This window comes from Falco biarmicus, chromosome 2, assembly GCF_023638135.1.
Source record: "Falco biarmicus isolate bFalBia1 chromosome 2, bFalBia1.pri, whole genome shotgun sequence".
In the NCBI taxonomy this organism is placed as follows: Eukaryota; Metazoa; Chordata; class Aves; order Falconiformes; family Falconidae; genus Falco; species Falco biarmicus.
In genome coordinates, this window is record NC_079289.1 from 12950689 (window position 1) to 12974525 (window position 23837).

At 45.6% G+C, this 23837-nt stretch overlaps 1 protein-coding gene across 1 annotated transcript in view; it reads right to left on the bottom strand.

The window, feature by feature from the left end:
* The window catches only part of MAML2 (mastermind like transcriptional coactivator 2), a 215326-nt gene that overhangs the window by 5717 nt on the left and 185772 nt on the right, over nt 1–23837 (bottom strand). The window contains exons 3-4 of the mRNA XM_056328969.1: nt 7300–7503; nt 4512–4623 (exon numbers count right to left, since the gene is read on the bottom strand). Of these exons, the coding sequence (XP_056184944.1) occupies nt 4512–4623; nt 7300–7503 (316 nt within the window). The remainder of the gene's footprint in view (nt 1–4511; nt 4624–7299; nt 7504–23837) is intronic.

Below are 23837 nucleotides of genomic sequence, written 5' to 3' on the forward strand. Positions count from 1 at the left end.
AGAGGTTTATCTTCTCTTCAGCCTCCAAACTTCTGTGGCTGATTTGCGGCTACGTAGTCCCTATTTTGAGGCCACAGTAAGTCATTGATGCAATGTAGGCTGATTGCTGGTGCAGTGCATGGCTCTGAATTAATCCCTGAGAGATCAGTTGAAAAAAACAAATGTTTTCTAAGCACAGCCAGTGTAAATGGCACCGTAGAGAATCCCCACCTCTGCACACAATCGGCTGCTCCACAGCTTAATTCACTACTGTTGCTTCCAGTACAGGCCCTACAAGAACTGCAGCTGGGACAAACCAGGTTCAAGGCAAAGGAAATTTGTTTCTTCACACGACATGTGGGTCAGCCAAGGAAATCTTTGCCACATGGCAGAGTACAACATAAATTATCGTACCACCTTGGATGGCTGCCAAAGTGTGAGAAAAGCTGTTGAATGGGCTTGCTACCAAGGTACCACCACATTTCAGGAATTCCCTGAGCCTCTCCCAGAGGAGGAACGGAGGAACATATAGCCCTGGAGCTTTGCTATTTCATAGGTAGCAACTAGAGCGATTGTTGGACATGGGACGCTGCTTTTGTTTGATCCTTCGTACACACAACAAAACCAGACTGAACTTGACTAACTTTGACTTTGTCATCAAATCTTATTATATATTAGTTTGTGTGATTAATTTTGTTAGTTGGTCCATCATCAGTTCCTTCTTACTGCACAGGTGCTTCAGGACTGTGATCACGCTTGCAGTATTCTCCAAATGAATCAGTCTCAGTGTGTGGCATGTTTTCCAGTCCTTTGGTCCTTCTGAGCTCTTTTCAGAACTTGACAGTTTTCAGCATTTGATTTCAAGGCTGTACATCGCAGCTGGTCACAGTAATAGCTCTAGTACATCTCCAACATGGATGTAAAGTAAGCTCTTTTTTTCCCTGTTCAGCATCATCTCAGATTGTGTTTGCCCTTTTGAATACAATCACACAGCCTGTTTACAGTGATACCCAGAGACCTATCAACCGTTTCCTTATGTGCTATGTTAATTTTGTATCGCTCTAGTTTCTTAACCCAAATATCCAGCATGAAGTCAGATGCTTTAAAGGACATTACCTGAACAACTATTACCTCTATCAATCAATCAGAGTTGTGGTTTCATTGAAAAAAATACCACGCGAGTTTGAAAAGATTCTTTTACATCAGCCCACGTTGCCTGATATTAATTATATTCCTTTCCAAAATTCTTTATTATTTGGGGTGTATCAGCTCTGCAGTATTTTTGCTGAGTTCAGCATTAGGTCACAAGGGCTGCAATTACCTACTTACTCTTTTAGGTTTTGTCATGGCATTAGCAGTCTTCCTTGGAGTTTCAAGACTAAATAAAAAGTGACATTAAGAATTTGGAGAACCTCTCAGCCAGCTCTTTTAAAACTCTTGAAGACAAATCATGTGCATACATATTTTAAAAGTCTATGTTTAGGAACAGCTGCTTAATATACTGTTCCTGCTGAAATTGCAACATAATGATGTTCTGTTCCCTCAGATTGGAACCAAAGAAAAAACTGTCATATATTTCTGCCTTTTCTGCATTATTTTTATACACATGCTATTTCCATTTAGTAATGGATGCAAAGGATTCCTTTTTTCCTTAAGTACTTAAAAATAATCTCTTCCCAAATCATTATTAACACTGAGCATGACTCCACAACCACAGCTCCTTGTTCCAAATCAATATAAACATAGATAACTAAATTAAAAGGCTCACCTTATCTCGGAAGGCAGGTTTTTCCACAAAGTGGCTCTAAGCAGGAGACCCTTGACTACAGAGGATCTAATTGTCCTAACAATTACATTGTCCTAACCTAAATTCAGTCCCTGAGCTAGGCAGTCCCTGGGACAGGAGATGCGATGAGAAGTCCACCTGTTTTTACTGCCACAGGGACAATCAGATTCTCACAATCAGAGCTCAGCGGGCAGCCTCACGATTAGCCCCATCTTTGGCTTTGCTAGCGGGTTCTATGTTGCTCACTGCTTTTTGGAAATGCTGTAACATCTTTTTGAAGCAGGGATAGAGATGGGGGCCCTGATTCTTTGCTCCCTTATAGCAGTACAAAAGAGGAGGAATGGCACAGAAATTGATGGCATTTCAAAAGACCTGGAACAGCCATCTGGGGAGAGCTGGTTCTCTCCCTTTAGCTGAACTATAAGTTTGTGAAGCCACTTCACTTGCCACTGGGATAAAGCCCCTCCTGGGGTGATCCTGCCAGCACTGCTTCTGCAAATGCCGTGCTCTTTAAAGAGCACAAGTGGTTGGGACATGGGTTATACTTGTTGTGCAAAAGATGAAGCTTCCTCTTTCTTTGTATTGCTATTTTTATCCATTTATTTTTAAAGCAAATATTTTCCATTCTGATTTCTTCCAGATGGGAAGAAATGTCTTCCCTGGCAGTGCTGTGTACAGCAGCTGGGCACCCCAGGCTACGACAATTTGGAGAAACGCCTACACTGCCCAGTTCACCTGCTCTTGTCTTCGTGTTTCTTGCCATGACATGGCGCCACGGGGAAAAGCGTAGAGGAATAAAATGCTTAACCAAGTATCTCCAAGCCCCTATGTTATTTTCTTTAACTTTTTGTCTCTTCTTGCCTAACCTGAGCAAAGCTATTCCCAGAAAAAGGGAACAGATTCCCTGCTGTTACTCCCTTATACAAGAGTTTCCTAATCACTCCATCTGGTAGCCTTTCTGCGTGCTCCCAGCACAGCCCTTTCTCCCAGGTTTGCCTGAAAAGCTGCTGTACTCCCTGGGCTCACTCAGTGGGGACTTGAGATTTGAATGGACAAGTGCTGCCAATCCCACATGTTTCAAACTAGGCGATGGGCCTCCAAATATCATGAGACTGGCAAAGAGTCCATCAGATTAAGAACAAGAAGAGCCACATAACAATGGAGATCTACTTATTTTGGAGCCTTTCACAGATGTGGCTGCAGTCATTTCCATTTTCCCTCTCGGGCTAGAAATGGATTGTTTTTAAGTAAAAGCCAAGAATCTCAGTTAATCATTTGATTCCAGGAATGAGCCTCTAAACACCACACCAAATCACAGGATTCCCCAGCAAACTGCCAGGGTTGCCAAAGCATTTGTTTTATGAGCGCAGGAGGTACCAAGCCAGCAAGCAGGGCTTTCTGCCCTGTGGCATTGCCCTCACCCTGGGTTATTATGCTGGCATCAGCAATGCTTGTGCAAGTGGACTGAAAATTATAAACAGTCAGTCCCGTTAGAAAGCAGCAGCTTCCGGACTGCAGCGAACTTATTGCTGCTAGAACTTGTAAACAAAGCAAAGGAGTGCCGGAACATTGCCTGAGCAGGCCAGCCCGGCTCTTCCACATGTAGCTGCGCTCTTGATGCCAGGGCCAGCAGGCTGGGCAAAGGGGTAGCATGTGAGCAAGCTGTACTTGGGAACTCATTAAAATCATAACAGAAGCTGAAAAAGTTTTGCAACCAAGGACAGGCAGGTAGGAAGGAAGGACTCAGATCCCTGCCTGAATCTGCAAAGACAACAGCTATGGAAAACCAAACCAAACCATCTTTTTTTCCTCATTGTGTTGTGTACAAAGATATACTAGAAAACAAAGGATTCTTTTTATACTTAAATGCACAGGCGCTTTACAGTATAAAGAACATTCTTTGATCTCATCTGCTGCATTTACCCCCACCTTCTCTCTCTCCTCAGCATCTTTTCCTTACTCTGACTTTGCTCTCAGGGCAGCCTTCAGCTAACCAGCAAGGTGAACAGTGTGAAAAGCCAAACAGGCAGTCCCATGCTCCCAAAAATACTCTCCAAGGAGGTGAGGGCACAAGACGTGAAACAAAGGACCAGTCCAGAAGCGTTGGGCATTTTCTGCCCTGGGCAGTTCTGGCAGAAAGCAGGGGCTTTTACCCTACTGTTTGACTGATCTGTTGAAATGCTGCTTATGAAGCAGCGCTGAGGCCATGGCTGTGGCATATTAAACAGATCAAAAGTTCAGATGGTAGCTCTGGTTGCCCATGATGGTGTCATGTGAGGTACTTAAAAATCAGTATGAGGGTCCTCACGCTGTCATTCCAAGGGAGGGATGGTTCTCATCTCAGTCTCTGAAGCAAGATGTACCACGTACATGAGAGAAGCATCTGGATGCAGTGAGGTTGCATAGTCAAGAGGATACCTCTATATCAAGGATTTGGGTGCACATCTGCCCCAGGAAGTACTAACGGGAGGGGTACCAGTCGCTCCTTCCCCATGCCTGAGGGATGCAGCATCAGTCTGGATGAACCTCCAGCTGGTTCTCCAGATCATACATCAGCACTTCTCAGTGGTGCGTGACAGTAAGGTAAATAGCACAGGACAGCAGCACCCACCACCCACTGCCTCTGTGGTGATGTAAGTGGATACCCAGAAAATTAGGCCCTGGTCATCAGTGCATGGATGTCTTTTCTGGATGGTCTTCCAGCTGGAAGGAAGGAAACAGTTTCATTTAGCCCATGGGTACTTACCAGAATATTGGTTTGCCTGTTGCATGTTGACCATGTTCCTTCTTTGGTCTTTGTAATCTGGTGGTGGTCGTGTCAAGTGTCTGTTCAGCTGATCCTGTGGAGTTATTTTCTCCTAGAGGATTGGAATAGAAATATATTCATTTGCTTTTCTTCATGCTTTCCTGGCTCTGTGTATTGTCCACCTCTTTCTTTCTCTGTATGTACAAAACTGAAGTGTTCCTTCCTTTCACCCTGCCTGGTTCATAGAAGAGCATCTGTAAACCTGTGCCATCACCCATTGTATGGAAACCTTTATGCTGATTGTATTGTGTTTGAGTCCAGCCTAACTTTCCTTAAACCCACTGAGAGTTTCTTAGCCTCTGAGAACATTGGCCACTGCAGAACAAAGTGTCTTGTGATGTCCACACCATCTTGTTCACCATGCTTATCATCAGACAGAGGGTCCTGATGGTTCCTCATGGCTCCCTCCCTGTCTGTGCAGCTGCGTTTGCTTTCAAAGAAAGCACAGAGACAGGGCAAACACCCAGGTCTAACACAAACACACAGCCAGCCAGGATCAGCTGGGGAGCAACAAGGTCCAGACCTGCAAGGCTGACACCTGCCCCTTGGCTGCATCGATGGTCATCGGCCCATTTCGCTCATGCAGCCCTCTCAGTGTGCACAGATGGCAGAGGATGTCAGCTCATCACCTCCATCCATAGGCATATCCACCCCTCACTCTCTCCTTCCTCCTACACCAGAGTAGCTTCCACAAAAATCAGCAAAACCCTTGCTTTGTCCACCCCCATGTGCCTCTTCACCAAGGATACCAGCAGGACTCATGGCCAAGGTTTAGCAAGAACAGTGCTGGGCTGGTTGGTTTTCATGCCCTGTGAATCACCCCTTCTCTGCTGTAAGCCTGGGTTTTGTGCTGGGTTGGCTGCTAGAATGGCTAACTGGCTCATCAGTGTGAAAAAATCACTCTTGGCTGGCGATGGAAGTCCATCAGAGTAATTTGGGGATCTTCTGCCTGGAAAGAGCATGCAAATGGACCTTCTCATGAAAAATCTGTTTTTTCTTCTGCCAGGAGCACCTTAAAACACTGGGATAAGAGCCTTTCTTGCGGTATTTAGGCATTTCCATAATGCACTCTGCGAGTGAGGGGTCTGATTAAGATTTATAAGGCTCATTTTAACATACCGCTTGACCTGAACCCTTGTGATGAAGAAAGACAAGTTATCTCCCAGGAAATCCCTGCAATACATGTAAAAACTGTAGCAGGTTTTGTGTGTATTTCTGTGCACATGACACAAAAGCAAAGGCGAGCTGATAAAAAAAACCCAACACATTCCATAGAGTGATTTTGATTTCTACTTTATTTATTTTTAAGGAGCTATTTGAGCAATTAACTTTGCATTCTGTTAAAAATTCTGACAGAAAACTGCAGCTTGTAGAGCTGACTTGAAGCTTCAGTTTTCTTCTGCATAAATTAAAAAGTCAACAAATATTTCCCTTATAGGACAAATGAAAACCTTAATTTCAAACTCAAGCTTTCTACTTGTGTTTTTGGAATGGAAATAAGTTTGTAAACAAAAAGATATTCTCTATAAAAAAGTGAATCATTTCTGTTTTGAAAACATCCCCACAAAACCATGAATGTTTTTCCAGTTCTGTGTTGTTCTTTAATTACTGAATGTCATCCACTATATGTCTCTGTATTTCTGAGTCTACATCTTTATAGAGAAAAGAAAATTTTGGATTCGAAATGTCAGGCCAGCATGAATGGGTCTGCCCTGTAGGCTGAGAGATGCAGGTTGAGGTAAATATGCTACAGGCTTGGGGTCTGCTGTCCTTGCAGCCTGGGGGAAGCAAAGCAGGTGGCGGTGCCACTTCCATCCTTCCCCAGCATCCTCCCCGCAGCCCTTCCCTAGCTGCCGCAGAGCACCTGCATTGCCTTCTGCCAGCCTCAAGGACATGCCAAGCTCAGCTCCTCTTCTAGGACTTCTCTCTTCTCTGTGCTCTGGCAAGCAAAACTACCAAGGAACAGTAAATATGAGGATGCAGAGAGCATGTGTTACTGCTCTGGGCAGCTGGGAGTCCCCCCGGCATTGCACTGGCCATGGGTGATGGGACATGAAGCACCTTCAGCTGACTCAGTTCATGCAGTATCAATGGCAATGCCAGTTTAGGGGAACTAACAGTTTCTAGCACTTATCACTGCCAACAACAAATATCCCCCACACCTCATAAAATGACCAGAAACTCCCAGCTGGTCTCTCAGATACCATGGGAGAGAGAAGAACTGGCTACAAATAGCTGAAAATGTGAGCAGAAAAAAAGAGAAAGGAGGGCTTGTATGATCCCAGCCAAGCACACAAACTTGTGTTGAACACTAAAATCAACGTACCCGATCCTTGTTTACACACAGGCAATTTTTACCATGCTGCCTAGGTTGCAGAGCCTGGAAGTCAACTTTCTTCTGTGGCGAAGTAGCATAGCAGTGCACCTTGGCTTATTTTGCAAAGAAAACCACTGGCAATATTCATTTGCCTCAAATTAAGCATGCACTTAGATTATTCTCATAACAAAACCACAGTAGCTTAGATACTTGAGTTATTTCACATCAACTGAAGAAGGTTTTGAAAGGGCTTAGCAAAGTGCTGAAAAATACGAAGCACACTCTAGAAGCTCTAGGCATTGCCAAAATGACCTCCAAGTTTTGAGGGCTTGCTTTCTCCTGTCTTAGCTTTCTTTTCTATTGTTTCTGTGATAATCTTTTCCATGTAAAATAAGGAATTGGAAAACTTACAGCTTCTGCCAACATCTGCTGCTGTAGAAGGAGTTGTTTTTGCTCCATCATTTGCCGTTGCAGAGCCTGTTTCTTTTCCATCAGTTGCTGATTCAACATTGATTGCTGGGATGAGTTCATGTAACCACTTCCAGTGTTTGGATTTGAGCAAGAACTGGAGCTTGGAGTGGGGCCAGCTCCCTGGCCTACCACAGAGTGTTGATCCTGAAACAGAAGAAATGGCTTGTGAAGGATGAAAAAAATAACAAGCATCAAGAAAAGGAAATAATCCTTTTTATGCAATTAGCTCAAGTACAGGACACAGCCCACAGGCTCTCAGGACAAGTGACCAATACAAAGGGTTTGACAAAGTACGAAGGGGATTGAGTAACTTCATCACTCATAGAAGACTCTGAAAATGTGCCAGGTGGTTCCAGTGGAAAACCTCAATGTTGTACCAGGAGCTTGGGAAATGTTAACAGAAGTAATGGAGCCGTCCTGGGGATCTTTCAGGAAACTTGCATTGGGCCATATGGCAGTTGGTTTGACCACAAGGGAACAAACTCGGCATCTGCTGGTTCCTACCATCTGGTGAGCAGCAGTGAGAAGCTACAGACTCATTGCTAGAAGTGGCATCTATTCTCAGAAAATACAGAGGTGGTAAGTCGTTACTTTGCAATGGGGTGAATGCTGCTGACTACATTCGTCCCGTCACCTCCCTGACAAGAGCAACCTCTGTGAGATTGCAAATTGACTCCCATTAGTGGCAGGATTAAATAGGCTTAGAGTTTATCAAATGGTAAACCAAAGATGCAACTGGACAGCACTTTGAAGAGCGCTTTAGGGTCTCCCTGGTCTCTGTGACGGATCTAGATCCGCTTCCTCTTCCCTGTGTGCAGCTTCATGAGGAAGCTGATGGCAACAAGCCTTCTCAGAAGGCCAGGGGAAGGCACGTGGGGACTCAAACCATGCACATACAGCATGAGAACGAACATGGGATGACAATACGCTGCTTGTCTTCTTTTAGCCATGGTTTCCCTTGGCAGCAATATGTTTCCTGTCTACTTGCTCCACCAGTGTTTGACCAAATGTAGGAAACAGCTTTCTCAGTCCACACGCAAAAATACTCAGCCTACGGTGGATCACTTGACAGTCAGGTATTCCTCAGCCGCCCAGCTACAAAGAAAATAGGATACATTGGAGAGGTCACAACAGCCGTGAGAAACATCAGTTCTCTGACTTGACTTTGTTGCAATTCACCATAGGAACTAAACCACGTAATTCTGTGTAACCTAATACGCAGCAGCATTTTTACCCCACAACACAAGAATCCACAGCTGGAGTCTGATGCTCCCTGTTACGCAGCAGTTCTCTCAATACTGAGGTGCAATGCCAGGGTCTGACCTACTATGTAGGTAAAGCTCTGCTCCGTGGCCATTGCCTCCCATGGCATCCAGGGAAATTCAGACAGACCAACAGCACAACAAGGACTGGCCGGGCGTAGCCTACCCATACCCTGAAGACCACGGAGCACTGATGCTTATCGCCTTGCAGTCGCCAGGAAAGCTCATTTCTGTGCCTTAGCTTTTGCACACACACTAGACTAATCCAACTTATCTTTCTACCATCTGGCATGGAAGAAACATAGTGATTGTTATGGGTATTTCTATTTTAAAATAATTCCATGGCTTTTAGATGGGACCACACGAGTGCATAGCTAGCTAGCTACAGTATTTGATGACTGTTACTGAAATAAAACCCATGACTTTCTTCTGGAGCCACCTGCAGCCCCCAAGGCAGTGTTACAAACCCACCCTTCAAAATTTATTGAGCTCTTACACAATTATATCCCGCACACTTTCTTTCAGTTCCAGAAGGAATCCAGGATTGCTCGGCACTGCCACATTTTTCAGCCCTTATGTTAGCTGCAAGATAGAAAATACCTCCTCTCAACAGACCTTCTTGCCAAGTTGTTGCGCAAACTTTTTTGTCTTTCTTAAAATATTTTGAAAAGAAAAATATGTTCCAATAAATTGGCTTTGACTTCTATATTCAAATGACAACTCTAGCTTGAACCCAGCCACATGTTACATCCATTAATAGAATTCATCTGTTATGTTTTTGCACAGATAATGCAGGCTCCCCCAAATGTGCTTTCATAGTTCTGCGTAAATAAAAACACAACAAAGCCCAACTTTTTCTCTCCCTCATCCCCTGCCAGCCCGTATAAGCTGTGGGGAGGGATTTTGTTGTAAGATAAACTGTGTAGGGTCCATTCACGGTACCTATCAAAGAAAGCTCTTCTGTAAAAGCAATTGACACAAAACACCAGCTGCTTGGCAAACAGGCCCTGAGAAAAGAGTATAAATCACCAACTTGGAGCCAGTTTGGTTTTTTTTTTTGCATTTGGTCCTTTCTCTGCTGTTCACGAAATGTCCATGTAAGCCTATGAATCTACGATGTGCTACTTCTTCTGCCTGCTGATCTTCCATCGTCAGTGATGCGATGGCAGAAGGAAGAACAGTTGCCTAATAAATCAGGGGATTAGCTGAGCAGCAGTTTGACCCTTCACGAACCACTGCTATCGAGCCTTACTCTCGTCCCACGCTTGCACCACTGCAGATCAGAAGACAGAAGGGCTACACCACTGCCAGGGATGTGGGGCTTTGCCCCTGTGCTTGGACAATATGTGCTTTCCCGCATCCCTGCCCAGGAATGGCAGGTTTGGGTTGGAGCTACCCTGCTTCCATTGAACTGTTTCATCCTGATGTAAGCCTGGCTTTACTGCAGCAGCTTTACTATGACTCCGAACATCTAAAACTGCTGGTGGCCTTCTGAACTTCATTCCTCACTTCCCATGCCTGCAGTTTATGCATTTTAGCTTTAGCAACCCCTGACCGAAGAAAGCCCAGAGTGGGAAAGGCATGTCCCCTTGCGAGGGGCAGCGAGGGGTGGAGGCAGGCTACAGGGGCAGCCCAGCAACCCTCCAGCTGGTGCTTGCCTGCACCGTGACACCATGCTGTTTCCTTGCACGGGGAAAGTAACCTGCTCTTGACTTTGCCTCCAAGAAGGTGACGTGACCGCGAGCATGTCCCTGCAGCCAGCTGGGTGTCAGGGTTGGGCTGGAAGCATCACACCTCTACAGGTGTTCTTCTGGGGTTGCCCCCAACTCCCGCTCCACTTGCTGACACCACTTGTGCATGCCACACGCCCCCAGCTCTGCAGATGAGCTGCAGCCCTTGCAGGGCCGTGCCCAGTGCCAGCTGGGGCCGGGGCAGCAGCCAAGGGCTGAGCGAGAGTTTACCAAGCACCACAAGCCCCCACCTGCTCTGCTGGTGCTGAAACCCCAGCACAGTGATGCTCTAGGTGCAAAGAAGGTGCATTGCACCCTATTCTCTGATGTTACAATGAGATATAAAACCTACAAAGAGCAGAAAGAGAGGCAGAGACAGTGAAAGCTCCTCAGAGCTGGCAGCACAACTGGGGTTTTGTTCATAAGCATCACAAATTAGCAGTAAAGCAAAACATTTAAGACTGAGTTTGCCTTTCACTATCGCTGCTGCAGCTGACTTGTGTTCACACAAATGAAGGGAGGTTTTGACTTCTAACACAGATACAGACTTTCTGAAATAGACTTTTCTTTTTTCCTCTCCCTTTTCCTTTCTTTTCCTTTCCTCTTTCCTTCCTTTTCCCCTTCCCCTTTCCTTCAGACACTTCCAGTGAGTTTGGGTCTGGCTGGATATCACCTCTGCTGCCCCTTTTGGGGCCATTCCCCATGCTTTCACTGAGGAGTACTGCAGGTTGCCTCACCTTGGTCTTCTGCTCACGGTGCAGGACAAGCTTGTCAAGCGTCTGTCCTGCCTGTGCCCTGCCAGTTCTGGCAGCTCACACCAGTGAGCCCCTGCCCAGCATCTCCTGGGCTTGTGCAGCTCACTGCTGCAGGCTCTCTCCCATGCCAGGACCGGTTGCATTGCTGCTTAAATCTCTGACACCAAATGCTGCTCTCCAGGCTAAGCCCACAGCAAGGAGCTGCGGGCAATGCTGGGCATCCGCCCCTCCCTCCCTGACCCCACAGCACGCAGGCTCCTTCCACACCACTCTGAAGAGGCTCCTTCATGGACCTCAAAGAGGTGGATGAAAAGCTCCACAGAAATGCAAAACATTGCTGCATTTACCAGGGAGAGAAGGGGATTTTCCTTATCACTGCTTTTGTATTGAGCAGTAACAGCAGTGTGTGGCTGGAGAGGGATTTCTGTAAGGCAGAGAGCTGGCAGGGGCCTGTGCATCTGGGACGAAGTACCCCTTTCTCCCTTTCTCCTCTTCTCTTCTCTCCCTTTCTCTCCAAAGCTTGTCAGGAGCCCTTGAAAGCCTTTTGCAAGTTGCATTTCTGCATTCCTAGTTCAGAAGTGGTTCAGGGACAGTTGGGTGGAAAAGGATGGGCAAACCTTTTGCCTCTTTCTCCTGGAAATGCCTTGAATTGATGAATTATTTTGGTGGGACAGAAGGGAAACAATAGTTAATTTTTTATTAAACCACAACGCCCTCGGAGGTTGTTTGCTTCCCAGCTGGGAGAGCTGGCATCTGTGTCACAGCATGGGCTTCTGCTTCTTGCAGATTTACCCTCAAAAGCGGGGGGTGAATTTTTTCTGCCTTTCTGTTCCTCTGTGGGGCAGCTCATTCTGTGCCCAGTGCAAGGTTGGGAGTCACAGCGCTGACTTTTTCTCTCCTTAGAAACAAAGAGTTAAAGGAAAAGAAAGAAAAGGCTTCAGATCCATTCATGGAAGCCCGCTCAGTGGCAGATGCCTGCTTTTCCAAAAGCTGCTTGCAGGGGAAGAGCTCTGCAAAGTTCTGTTCATTTGGTGACCAAACTTACGCATGATGTTCCCACTCTGAACAGTTTGATTCAGTTGTGTTAATTGGCATCACAGGCTACTTAAAGTGAGGATGGTGGAGATTGAGGCACCTCTGTGGATTTCTTCAGGGACCAGTGGCTGTCCTGACACTATGAACTTCTCAAGGGCATTATGCTTTGGCTGCAAACTGCCCTGGATACCAGGAACTTGGAGGAGGAGGAGGAGGAGGAGGAGGAGAAAGAGAACTCCAGAAATGGCTCAGTGAAGTCCTGCAACACTGTTCAGGGTGGTGCAAGGCTGGTGGCAAAGCCCAGACCCGCTGTGACCCCCTGGTCTGAACCTCCACTCCCTCAGCTGTCATGCTCCTTTCCACAGCCAGAAACTGAGGTTCCCCAGCAGCCCTCAGGGCCAAGCACCGGGCGAGTACCAGGCTTAGCGAGAAGAACCGATCTCACTCGTGCAACTTTAGGAAGCCAATCACAGTATGCTTCATCGAGTTGGTCTTAGCACCTGCTAGCCTCCTTCTGAGCCACCTCTTTTCTGCTACATCTAATGCAAAAAGAATCCCCCCTTCCTGCTAAACACTGGGGTTTCCATGGATATCTGAACTTCATGCACCGCCTGCTTGTGTCCTTGCCTCAGATGAGAAAACAAAACTGCAGCAGGACCATGGCAGAGTGCCTGTTGAGTATGAACTCTTTTAGCTATAGTGAAAGAGCTGAAGAGTTTTCTTATTTTTAGAAATAACTCCCACTCTTGACTGGAGCGTAGAGGGATGCTTTCTGCGCCAGCGTACACTGTGAGAGGTCCAAGTAGTTCCTGAGGTTACGCTGACCTGCAACAGCTGAAGATCTGATCTACGTATCAGGGCTGGAAATAACATAGGCCGGGCAGAAACACAGACAGCCCGATTCTTCCTTGCCTTATTGCTTGTTCAGCACAACGGTGGGAGAAAACAGCATTTTCATGAGCATTTTAAACTCATCCAACCTTTTTTCATATCTGGAACATACAGCATAAAAGTGAGACTCCTCTAAGTTTAGGTCTCTGACCAAAAACTTAGATCAGATTCTCTCTAAATTGCTTGCTGGGGCTCTTCCTTCACTGTGCTGAGGGACGGGGCTCTAGATGCCCCAGATTAGATCATAGGAACATTCCCTTATATTCCTCATTTTAGATGCTTCTAGTCACACTTGAGAAAGATGCCTGGAAGAATAAGCATGAGCACCCCTTGATCTGCCAAGTGGATCACTTTCTAAGGGTACAGAGACCTAAAAGCCTCTCAAGTTAATCATGCAGAAGACACTTACAGGTTGAATTTCTCCTAACAACCTGCCAGAGAATAGTTTCATGCATTCCAGCAAGATTGCTTTCATGTGTATAAACAGCATTTGAAAAACCTGAATATTGCAAGATCCCAGGACCTGGTTTTGCTGTGTCTGATGCCCAGAGATACAGCTGGCTGAAGACTGCAAAATATTTCCCTTCAGTGATTTTGTAGAGTGCTTATAAGAAGTTGGTTCATCCACATTGGACCATCTTCTGTGTTTGTCTCCTGTGGACATCTGAGCTCTCAGGACAAAAATTTCAGGGCCAGCCATGTTTCTGAGGCACATACACAAGGAATCACAGACACTAGCATTTGCAATTTCACAAGTCCAGGCTGTCTGCCAGAAGTACTTGTGCCTTCATCCAGCCAGCGAAAAGAAGCAAATGCTGTGTCACTCCTCCAACAAACCGAGCGATGGAGCTTGAAGAGGAAACGTGGATTAATCGCTTCAGATACTACAAAACTGGAAACGACCATGACAGTAGGAAGCACACACCTGATTTCTGCAGCCTCATGGGTGTGAGTCACCCATTGGAGTGATAGATTTGGGTATCAAGTGATGCAGCAGATACTCAGCATGCAGAGGAATAAGTATTTCAGCACAGCCAACTGCTGCAGCTTTCACTAGGAGAGCAAGGGAGGCCAAGCTTTTTAAAAGGCCGTTTTTTGGACACGCTGAAATAGGTGGACCCCAGAACTATTTTCAGAAATAGACAACTCTCCTGCTACTCAGTGTTGCAAAAGTTCATACAGAAGAATAGCGAAAAAGGACGCTGCACAATCTCCTAGGTGAAAATGGGTGATCAGATACTTCAGAGGAGCCAATCCCCACATTGGTGAGAAACCACATAGATCGTTTGTTATTTGTGCAGTTCTCAATAGAAACCTTTCATAGCACTTTGCCTTTTCAGCACCAACAAGGAAGCTCCTCGCTCCTGAGATTCTTGTGAACTGATTTTCAGCTGTTAAAAGATTTATTTCCAGCCTTGCCGGAAAGCTGCATAGCCCTAGAGCCACTAGTAGGCACTCATAACATTCCTACCCCAAGTCCTTAAACTTGGGCAAAGTGGGAGCTGCATCTTGCAGGGTCCAAGGCTCAGCTTCAGCACTTGCACAATCACATAGCAACAGACCCAGGAACAGTTCCTCATTACCAGCCTTGTCCGACAATCAAGTCTTTAACGAGAACAAAGGGTGACAGTGATTAATCATTAAGACATTTCTTGTTCCTTGCTGCACGTGTTGGAGGCAGCCTCCTGCCGAGGCAGTCTGGCAGATTTCCTGTCTGCGCTATACCAGGGCCCGGGTCCGGACACGCAGAGATGTCTTTTCCTAAAGCCAAGCGTACAGATGAACGTCTTGTCTCTGTTTCTGAGCACGGCAAATTCGGAACGCATGTGCATTCTGCAAAAATAATAAACCCTCAGCTGTACATCTGATTGCTGGATATTCAGGCGAAAAGACCTAAAGGGGATTTGTTCACGTCAGAATTTTTCCCAGAGATTTCAAGGATGGATTATTAGTATTTTACCACGTGCACTGTGATGAACTTTTAATGTGATCTTCTGGCATAACGTATATATGAAAGTATCCATTTTTGAAAGATTTTGTTTATTTGTAATGAAAATAACATGCACGTGTTGAAAGTTCAACAGAGGAGGTTATTGTGAAATGTCTGCATCAGAACAGGAATGTTGGCTCCATCGAAGTTAATGGCAAAACTCCAGCTGACTTCAACAGGACTAGAATTTCCTCCCAGGTCTCCATCCAGCCACAGGGGCACAGGGGCACTCTTGGCTTGGAGTGACCTCAGCTTACACCTCCTGCACACGATACTTACCTGGTTAAGACAGACACCAGCAAAAAGCCTCCACTAATATACCTGGGCAAAAAACTATCCTGAGGTCTCTATGGAGCTCTGGCTTTAAATGCCTCATGCGCTCAAACTGATGAAGACTCCTGTCGGGTTTTTGACAAGATCAGACACATAATGAGTTGTTCTACTTCAGCATTACCATTTGCAATGGCTGTAATATGCAATATCCACATTGCAACAAGCCAAGCCCTTTAGTTTATCATCACAAAATTGCAGGAAACCAAAATAGAGAGGTTTAAGAAACTGCCACTCCTCAGCTAGAACAAGAGCTGGTGTGAATGGACCTGTTTTGCCTGGTACTTCAGGACAAGGTACGTGCATGCTTGCAGGCTCTGTGCCTCCGCTAAGGAGTGGTAATTTGCAGCTTAGACAGTGAAAACTTCCAAAACTGATTGAATAAGACATTTGTGATTATCTGTCTGTATCTTTAGTGTGGGCACATATTATCTGTGTGTATGTATAACTTATTCATCTAAATGTTCTTGTCTCATGGTTGTATGGTTATTATCTTTCCCCAAAATTATCTAACCTGAGGGTGATACAGAGCATGGAAAATTTCAGCCCACTTAGAAAAACTATAAGCAATCGAAATCAGGGTGTTGTAAGAGGAAGCACTGGGTGAATTCAGTAATAGGTGGCACTCTCACATGTGCATGCTTATATTTAAATGTCCAGTTCACAAAGCAGTGCTAAAAATGACACTGAAGTCTTACATATAACAGGCTTACATATAACATGTCTTTTTTGGCATGTCATCCTCATACCTTATTCTCACGTCTCCTCCCCTGAGGCAGCTCTGACAGTCCCACTAACCCAAGGGCATATATACCTGGGCACCATACAGGGGAGTGTGGTCCAGAGGTCCCAGAGCTTGTGGAGACCTGCACTGCTATGATCACATGGAACACTGCCAAGTGAACTAGCTAAGTGTGGAATATATATTCGCAAAGGCCGCTATTTGGTCGCAAAGATAAACCATGCTGAGGGACATTTAGCTCAGGAGGATGCTGCATGAATGCAGCCGTCTTCCAGACCCGAACCCACCTGGTATTGTCACTGTAAGATCAGGTCAACACTGCTGCCGTGCTTGCAAAACTATTACTTTCTAACAGATCTGATGGAAGTAGAATAAAAGAGTCTGTGCATTTTATTCTTGATCATAAATACTAATGTGAAATTCTATAGGAAATTACTGTAATTTTTTATCCTCTTGATTTCCAGGCTATTTTCTAGTTTCCTCAGCTTTTCCTACTGGCATTTATCTAGGTTTTCTTTGCACCTTCCATATCCCTCCTCATATAGGTTTCACCATCTCTGTTATTTGTCTGTAGTTTAAACACACACCAAAAAAAAAAAAGGATGATGACACAATGTGAAAATTTTCCTTAAGCAATAAACCAAAGCAAAGACCATAAAAAGCCATTTTTTTCTGCAGGAGGGTGTGAGGGAGCAGGCAACCTGAACAAAATATTTAATGAAGAAAGAAAAAATAATTAAACACAAAGAAAACAACAACAACAGAAAAACCACATCACTGGGACCAAACACTTGAATACAAATAGGCACAACATGGGTGACATGACTGTCAGAGACACATATTAAGATCAAAGCCCTCCTGCTGAGAATACACAGCAAGAACATGAGCATCCTTAAACCAGAGTCTTCTGGGATCCGCTTTCTAAACCAATAGCTCTAAACTCTGCAAGACAATGCCTAATACTGAAAAGCAACATGTGAAGAATGTCTCTGACATGCATCACCATGCACTCACTAAAGCCTCAGGTGGGACATGTGATGGGACTGGATCTCTGTGTTCCAAGTTACCTGACCTGGGACAATGACTGATGTTAACTAAGATCAGCATTTGGGGCTGGGGGCCAAGCGTCACTGGGCACAGAAAGGGTTGAGGGGGGACAACAAATAATTTCCCCACCGTGACAGCCCGCGGCACTGGTGCAAGTGCACAATGCAGGGTTCAACACAGCAGATATGACTGCCCATCTACTCGGTTTCAAGTGAGTCCCTAACACACGACACCAACTGCAGTCTTCCCTCTTCTTGCCGAAGGGCCTTCTCCTTCCTTTGTAATGATCCCTGTCTTAGTTATAAACCAAGTTAATCTATATGGGTGTTAATTTGTAGCAATTGACATCAACCTTAGGCTTCTGCCATCCCCTCTCGCTCTTTTGATGAGTATGATAAAATGGTGCCAGTGGCTGCAGCAGCCTGAGTGTTTGACAAATCTACCTATTCTTCATCTGTCTGTGCCAACAGCAGTTTCCCTAAAATGTGAAAATACCAGGTTTCCGAAAGAGCACTCCTGGGATTTGCCTCATTTTTCACTATGAACTCAAGATGTAGAAAGCAATGTGATCCTACCAGGTATCACAGCAGCTCTGAACACATCTGCTGTGGGTCAGGTGAAGAGTAAAGCCAGGACCCTGAATTTCAGGAAAGCCAACTTCCAGCTCTTCAAGGAGCTAGTCAATAGGATCCCCTTGGAAACTGCCTCCGGGACAAGGGAGCCGAGCAGAGCTGGCAGATCTTTAAGGACACTTTCCATAAAGCACAAGAGCTCTCGATCCCCAGGCACAAGAAATCAGGAAAGGAAGGCAAAAGACGGGCATGGCTGAGTGGAGACCTGCTGGTCAAACCAAAGGGCAAGAAGGAAACGCACAGGCGGTGGAAGAGGGACAGGCAGCTGGGAAGGGCACAGGGATGCTGCCCGGTTCTGCAGGGAGGGGGTCAGGAAGGCCAAGGCGTGGCTGGAGCTGAACTTGGCAAGGGACCAAAGAGTAAGAACGGCTTCTACCGGTATGTCAGCCAGAAAAGGAAGGTCAGAGGAAGCACCCCCCCCGTGATGAACATGAATGGCAAACTGGTTACAAGGGATGAGGAGAAGGCTGAGGCACTCAAAAACTTCTTTGCCTCAGCCTTCGCTGGCAGCCTCTCTTCCCACACCTCTCGAGTGGAGGGACTGCAAGACAGGGACTGGGGCACCAAAGTCCCTCCCACTGTAAGAGAAGATAAGGTTTGTGACCACCTGAGGAACCTGAACATACATACTATGGGACCTGACGAGAGGCATCCCAGAGTCCTGAGGGAACTGGCTGATGCCATTGCCAAGCCCCCGCCATGATGTTTGAAAAGCCACGGCAGTCAGGTGAAGTCCCTGGAGACTGGACAAAGGGAACATTGCACCCATTTTTTAAAAGGGTGGAAAGGAGGGCCCTGGGAACTACCAACCTTCAGCCTCACCTCTGTGCCTGGGAAGATCATGGAACAGATCCTCCTAGAAGCTGTGCTAAGGCACATGGGGGACAGGGAGGTGATTTGAGACGGCCAGCATGGCTTCACCAAGGGCAAGTCCTGCCTGACCAACCTAGTGGCCTTCTGTGATGGAGTGACTACGTCAATGGACGAGGGAAGAGCTACAGATGTCATCTATCCGGACTTCTGTAAGGCCTTTGAAAGGGTCCCCCACAACATCCTTCTCTCTAAATTGGAAAGACATGGATTTGATGGGTGGACTGTTCAGTGGAAGAGGAATTGGTTGGATGGTCACATCCAGAGGGTAGCGGTCAGCGGCTCAGTATCCAGGTGGAGATCAGTGACAAGTGGTGTCCCTCAGGGGCCCATACTGGGACCAGCACTGTTTAATGTCTTCATCAATGACACTGACAGTGGGTTAGAGTGCACTCTCAGCAGGTTTGCAAACACCAAGCTGAGTGGTGCAGTTGACACACTTGAGGAATGGGATGGCATCCAGAGGGACCCGGACAAGCTCCAGAAGTGGGCCTACATGAACCTCATGATGTTCAACAAGGCCAAGTGCAAGGTCCTGCACCTGGGTCAGGGCAGCCCTGGTATCAATACAGGCTGGGGGATGAAGGGATGGAGAGCAACACTGCTGAGAAGGAACTGGGGGTGTTGGGGTACCAGTAGATGAAAAGCTAGACATGAGCCAGAAATGTGTGCTTGTGGCCCAGAAAGCCATCTGTATCTTGATTTGGTTAAATCAAAAGCAGTGTGGCCAGCAGGTCAAAGGAGGTGATTCTCCCCCTCTGCTCTGCTCTGGTGAGACCCCACCTGCAGCGCTGCTTTCAGCTCTGGGGTCTGCAGTACAGGAGAAAAATGGACCTGTTGGAGCAGGTCCGGAGGAGAGCCACAAAGATGGTCAGAGGCTGGAGCAGCTCTCCTGTAAGGAAAGGCTGAGAGAGTTGGTGTTCAGCCTGGAGAAGAGAAGGCTCCAGGGAGACCTTATTGTGGCCTTTCAGTACATAAAAGGGTGTTTATAAGAAAGATGGTGACAAATATTTCAGTAGGGCAAGCTGCGATATGGCAAGGGGTAAGAGAGTAGATTGAGACTAGATAAAGGGAAGAATTTTTTTATGATGAAGGTGGTGAAACGCTGGCACAGGTTGCCTAGAGAGGTGGTAGGTGCCCCATCCCTGGAAATGTTCAAGGTCAGGCTGGATGGTGCTCTGAGCAACCTGTTCTGGTTGAAGATGTCCCTGCTCATTGCAGGGGAGTTGGGCTACATGACCTTTAAAGGTCCCTTCTGACCCAAACTATTCTATGATTTTATAATTCTTCTCTGGGGGGTGACAGGGTTAAATAGAGTTTACCCACTTCTGCTTTCAGCCCTTCAGAGTTAGCTCTTTGCCTTGCCAGGTTCCCCATCATGGGAGTTTATCTGCTGTCTTACTTCCCCTCTGGTAGCATTACTGGACGTGGCAATGCCACATGGTAGTTACTTTTTTTATCTGGCTTCAGAAAAACAGAGGTTAATCAAAGGTAACAGAGGGCCACTACCAGTGTAAAATGGCACAGGCCCTGCAAGGAGAGCCTAGCATCTCACCAAGCTCAAAGAAAGGTGCAACAGTATTTGCATGTATTGGGTTGTTTGTTCTTTATCTCCAACCTTTAGAAAGCTGAGATGGAGCCAGCTACAGAGGTCAGAATAGCTTGATCCACTGGGGACTAGTCCTGCCTTGGACAGCATGCCTGAGAGGAATTATCTCAGGAAAGGCTTCCTTAAATCAGATGAAGTCAAAAAGAATTATACTTCTGGCATTTATTTAAGCTATTTATTGCCCAAATCTTGCAGCGTGGGAAAGAATAACAGACTATTGAGGGCCTGCCGTATGCCAGCTATCAGATAACGTGTGACTCTCGAGAATGGGAAGGGTGGTGCCAACAAAAACCTTGAACTTCTTCCGCTCATTTTGCATTATTCTTGTGCAAGAGCAGTGAAAACCTGTTTTGCATCCCTGCTTTTAAGCAGACCTACTGACGTATGACAAAGAACAGGTGGACAGAGTATCACTGTCATGTTTTCTTTCCCTGGGCAGGGGAAAGCACAAATGCAATTGCCTATGTCTACAAATCATCCTCAAATTATGCTGTGGCATTTCCACATTTGGGAAATAGCAAAGGTCAGTACCTCGCAGTGCAAGGAAGAGGGGTCTCTGGTCAGCCTGTTAACTCATGCTGTCTCCCCTGCCAGACAAGCCCTGGGCTTTGCTGGGGGGGGGGGGCAGTGTTGTCTTCTGGCAAGGCCTTTGAGGAGGCATCGGGGAGATTCAAGTTCTGCCCCCATCTTCACATGGAGGTGGGACTTGGTCCATGGCTTGAAGAGTGAGCAGGCCTCTCTCTTTTCTCTCATCCTTTTGTCTAACATGAGTTCTTCATTAAGTTACCGTGAGCGCTAGTGAGCACATCTTAGCAGCAACAGGTTCTCTTTTCTGCTGCTAAACGCTGTGGCTAAATGTTTTGTTTCAGTATTCTGTGCTCCTGCTATCCTGTCCGCAGAGGTCCTTGGGTCCTTGTTTCATGTGTCAGCGCAAATGCAGAGGAAGGAAACTTCACTGTGAACTTTGCTTTCTTGAATGTTTATCCTGGCTTTGGCTGTCACTCAGCCTCTAATGCCCATGGGGAGGAATTATTTCAGCACCCTCCCCACTGCCGCTGTGTTCCCTACTCCAGCCCTTTCCTCCTCAGTCTCACAACACATACTGAAAATATGTAAATAATATTATCTTTAGAAGCATTTAATATCGAAATCCTTTGTCAACATTACATTGCTCAACTTTTCTCCAACAATTTGGAGAGCTTGAATACAATCCATAAACAAGACAGCAAGCAGCCTTGAGAATGAAGGTATTCAGCAGCCTGATGGACACAGCTACACAATTTAATAAACACATAAACTAAGAAAGGATTCAACTTATTGCGGTCAGGCTTTTCAGGGGACAGAGTATATCCTTCTTACTGTCTGGTGGCACAGTTGGGGTGATAAAAGTCCAGGAAGCAACCTTTCATAGGCATCTGCAATGCCTGTTGAGATGTGTTGGACCAGACAGCACAGACAAAACACTGAAGTACAAATACCCAGCTGAGGACTTAACTGTGTTTGCAGGGAGAGAAAGCAAAAGGAGAAACCAGCTGAACTAAATGAGCTACATGGAGTTGTACTACATTCTATAAATACTTGTTGGACAGCACAGAGGTAAAAAAAGGAGTTGGCTTGGTTTGATCTGGCTTGGCCTGTAGAGGTCATCCCTTCACAGCCCTGACAGTTGGACAACAGTACAGGACGAGAGAGAAGTGTTCGCTTATTGCAAGCTTGCATTATTTTGGATTTTAGATATTCTAAACCTGTGTATTTGCTCTACTGAAAAAAATATCTTAATCTGTGACATCCTTCTCCCTGTCCTAAAAGGCAGAAGCTGGATTCACTCTTGGGCAATAGACAGCATATACCTCCTTTAATTTCAACATAAGGTTTAAATGGAATTTACTTGACTCATTGGTTTGTACTATCTTGCACAGACATAAATGTTACCCAAAGGCTGCTTTGCAGGTGGCTCATGCAAGTGACCTTCCTTCTGAGCCACATAAAATTTTCTGGTAAGTTTTTTAGATGTTACAGACAGAAGCAGCCTAGCAGGCTGGAGACTGTATTTAAACAACAGGAGGAGACTCTAATACAGAAGAATTCACCTGCATTTGTTAATTAGGGGAAGAGCAAAAATCTTGTGATATTTTGAACTGTGGGTTCAGAATGTTTAGAATATTGTGATAAAGGTTTGATACTGGATAGCAAGGAGTTGTGATGTGACATTTATGGTGTTTGATAAAAAATGCTTGATAAATTGTACTAAACTTACTAGGAGTCTTGATAAAACAACTCTGAAATACTATGTCCCTTTTGTTTTCACAGATATGGAATTGATATGATGTGAAATAATGTGAGTTTTAACCAATGGCATAATGTACCTCAAATGTGTGTTGAAATATGTATGATTATTAAATTATATTGCTTGGGATGTAGGGCTAGAAGGGCAGGTTTATGAAGTGGTTGCTTAGCATGGTAAAGAGCTCTTGCCAAGTTCATCTTGTTCTCCAGACCAAAGAGGTGTCAAATTCAAGGAATAACCCCTTACTAGTGAGATCTTGCCCTGTAAAAATGGTTCCTGGATTTTAGTAAGGACGTTAGCTGTGCCTCTTGATTTCTGCCCTGCTTCTCTGTAATAATTTGTGTGACTAATCAGAGTTGAATCTAACAAAAATAAAGTGTTAATTAAGCTTTATCTAATCTCAATCTAATATGACAGCAGCAACCCACATCTGCTGCTTTGCTGTGCACTCCTATTTGGACCACCTACTATACATGGATAATTAGGTGTCGCAACTACTACAGCATCTAAATTCAAGAGAGTGCCAAGTAATTCAGACAGGCACCGTAACAGCCAGACGCACCAGTCCCTGCCTTTCCTAGACATGCAATGGACAGGAGCTACTGAATTGTTCCACCTAGGAGCCAGAAACAGATGAATGTCATGTCATTAGAAAGTCAGGTATCTAATCCAGTCACTCAGGCTCTCCCTGTCATTCGTGAAGTGACGGCAAGTCATTGCCTCCAGAGGGTTATTGGCCGAGTCTGGCCTCAGAAACAGATGGGGTGAGTCTGGAGGTCTCTGTTCTGCTGAGTGGAGGAGCATGGCAGGGTAACTTGGACACGAGGCTATACATTGAAATGAGACAATTCTTACCTGATGGTAAGAAATCTGAATAAAAAATTGCAGGGCCGTTAAGGCTGTAGATTCGGATGCATCGGAAAGATTCCACTAGGCTTTGGACCAGGCTCTGTCATAAAGACAAGTTATTATCTGCTGTGATAACTCGAGGGGAAGCAGGCCAAAGGATGCACAAAAATACTGCAAACCTCATCACATAAAGGCGGAAGCAAATGACATGTAGAGAAGAGGCACTTTGTGGCAGTGCAGTTGCATGTGTTATCCCTTCTTGCAAAGCTTCTTTGTCATGCTATTCCTCCATTCTAGCCTTGGTAGAAAATGATAATATAACATAATGCCACTGACTAGAAAAAAGCTGGTTTTGCCTTAAAAAAAAAAAAAAAAGGAAAATGTCACTTTGTTACCTTGCTTCCCTGTGTATCAAAGCTGGCAATCAATACCATGACCCAACAAGATGT